This window comes from Colobus angolensis, unplaced genomic scaffold (genome assembly GCF_000951035.1).
Source record: "Colobus angolensis palliatus isolate OR3802 unplaced genomic scaffold, Cang.pa_1.0 Scaffold467, whole genome shotgun sequence".
Classification (NCBI taxonomy): Eukaryota; Metazoa; Chordata; class Mammalia; order Primates; family Cercopithecidae; genus Colobus; species Colobus angolensis.
The window spans coordinates 745,912-746,552 of NW_012118121.1; the positions used below are offsets into that span (position 1 = coordinate 745,912).

A 641-nucleotide genomic window follows, 5' to 3' on the forward strand; every position below is an offset into this window, starting at 1 on the left:
CCTCCTCCTCCGGGGACCCCGATGGCCCATCCTCCTCCTCCGGGGACCCCGATGGTTCATCCTCCGCCTCCGGGGACCCCGATGGTTCATCCTCCCCCTCCGGGGACACCGCTGGCTCAGCCTCCCCCTCCGGGGACACCGATGGCCCAGCCTCCAGCTCCGGGAGTCCTGATGGCCCAGCCTCTGACTCCGGGAGTCCTGATGGTCCAGCCTGCTGCTCCGGGAGCCCCGATGGTCCAGCCTGCTGCTCCGGGAGCCCCGATGGTCCAGCCGCCTCCCGCAGCCGTGATGACCCAGCCTCCGCCTTCAGGAGCACCGATGGCCAAGCCTCCAGGTCCAGAGGTCCTGATGATTCATCCTCCAGGTGCGAGAGCTCCGATGACCCAGCCTCCAGCTTCAGGAGCACCGATGGCACAGCCAGCGGCCCCACCTGCACAGCCAATGGCCCCGCCTGCACAGCCGATGGCTTCTTGGGCCCCGCAGGCTCAGCCTCTGATCCTGCAAATCCAGTCTCAAGTTATAAGGGCTCCTCCGCAGGTTCCCCAGGGCCCGCAGGCACCCCCAGCGCAGCTGGCCACACCCCCGGGCTGGCAGGCGACCTCGCCAGGATGGCAGGCCACGCCGCAAGGCTGGCAGGCCAC

General features: G+C 69.4%; 1 protein-coding gene across 1 annotated transcript in view; it reads left to right on the plus strand.

Annotated features, from left to right (window-relative positions):
• LOC105523495 (proline-rich protein 36) overlaps window positions 1-641 on the plus strand; it is a 4,527-nt gene that overhangs the window by 751 nt on the left and 3,135 nt on the right. The window contains exon 2 of the mRNA XM_011958310.1: window positions 1-636. Within this exon, the coding sequence (XP_011813700.1) occupies window positions 1-636 (636 nt within the window). The remainder of the gene's footprint in view (window positions 637-641) is intronic.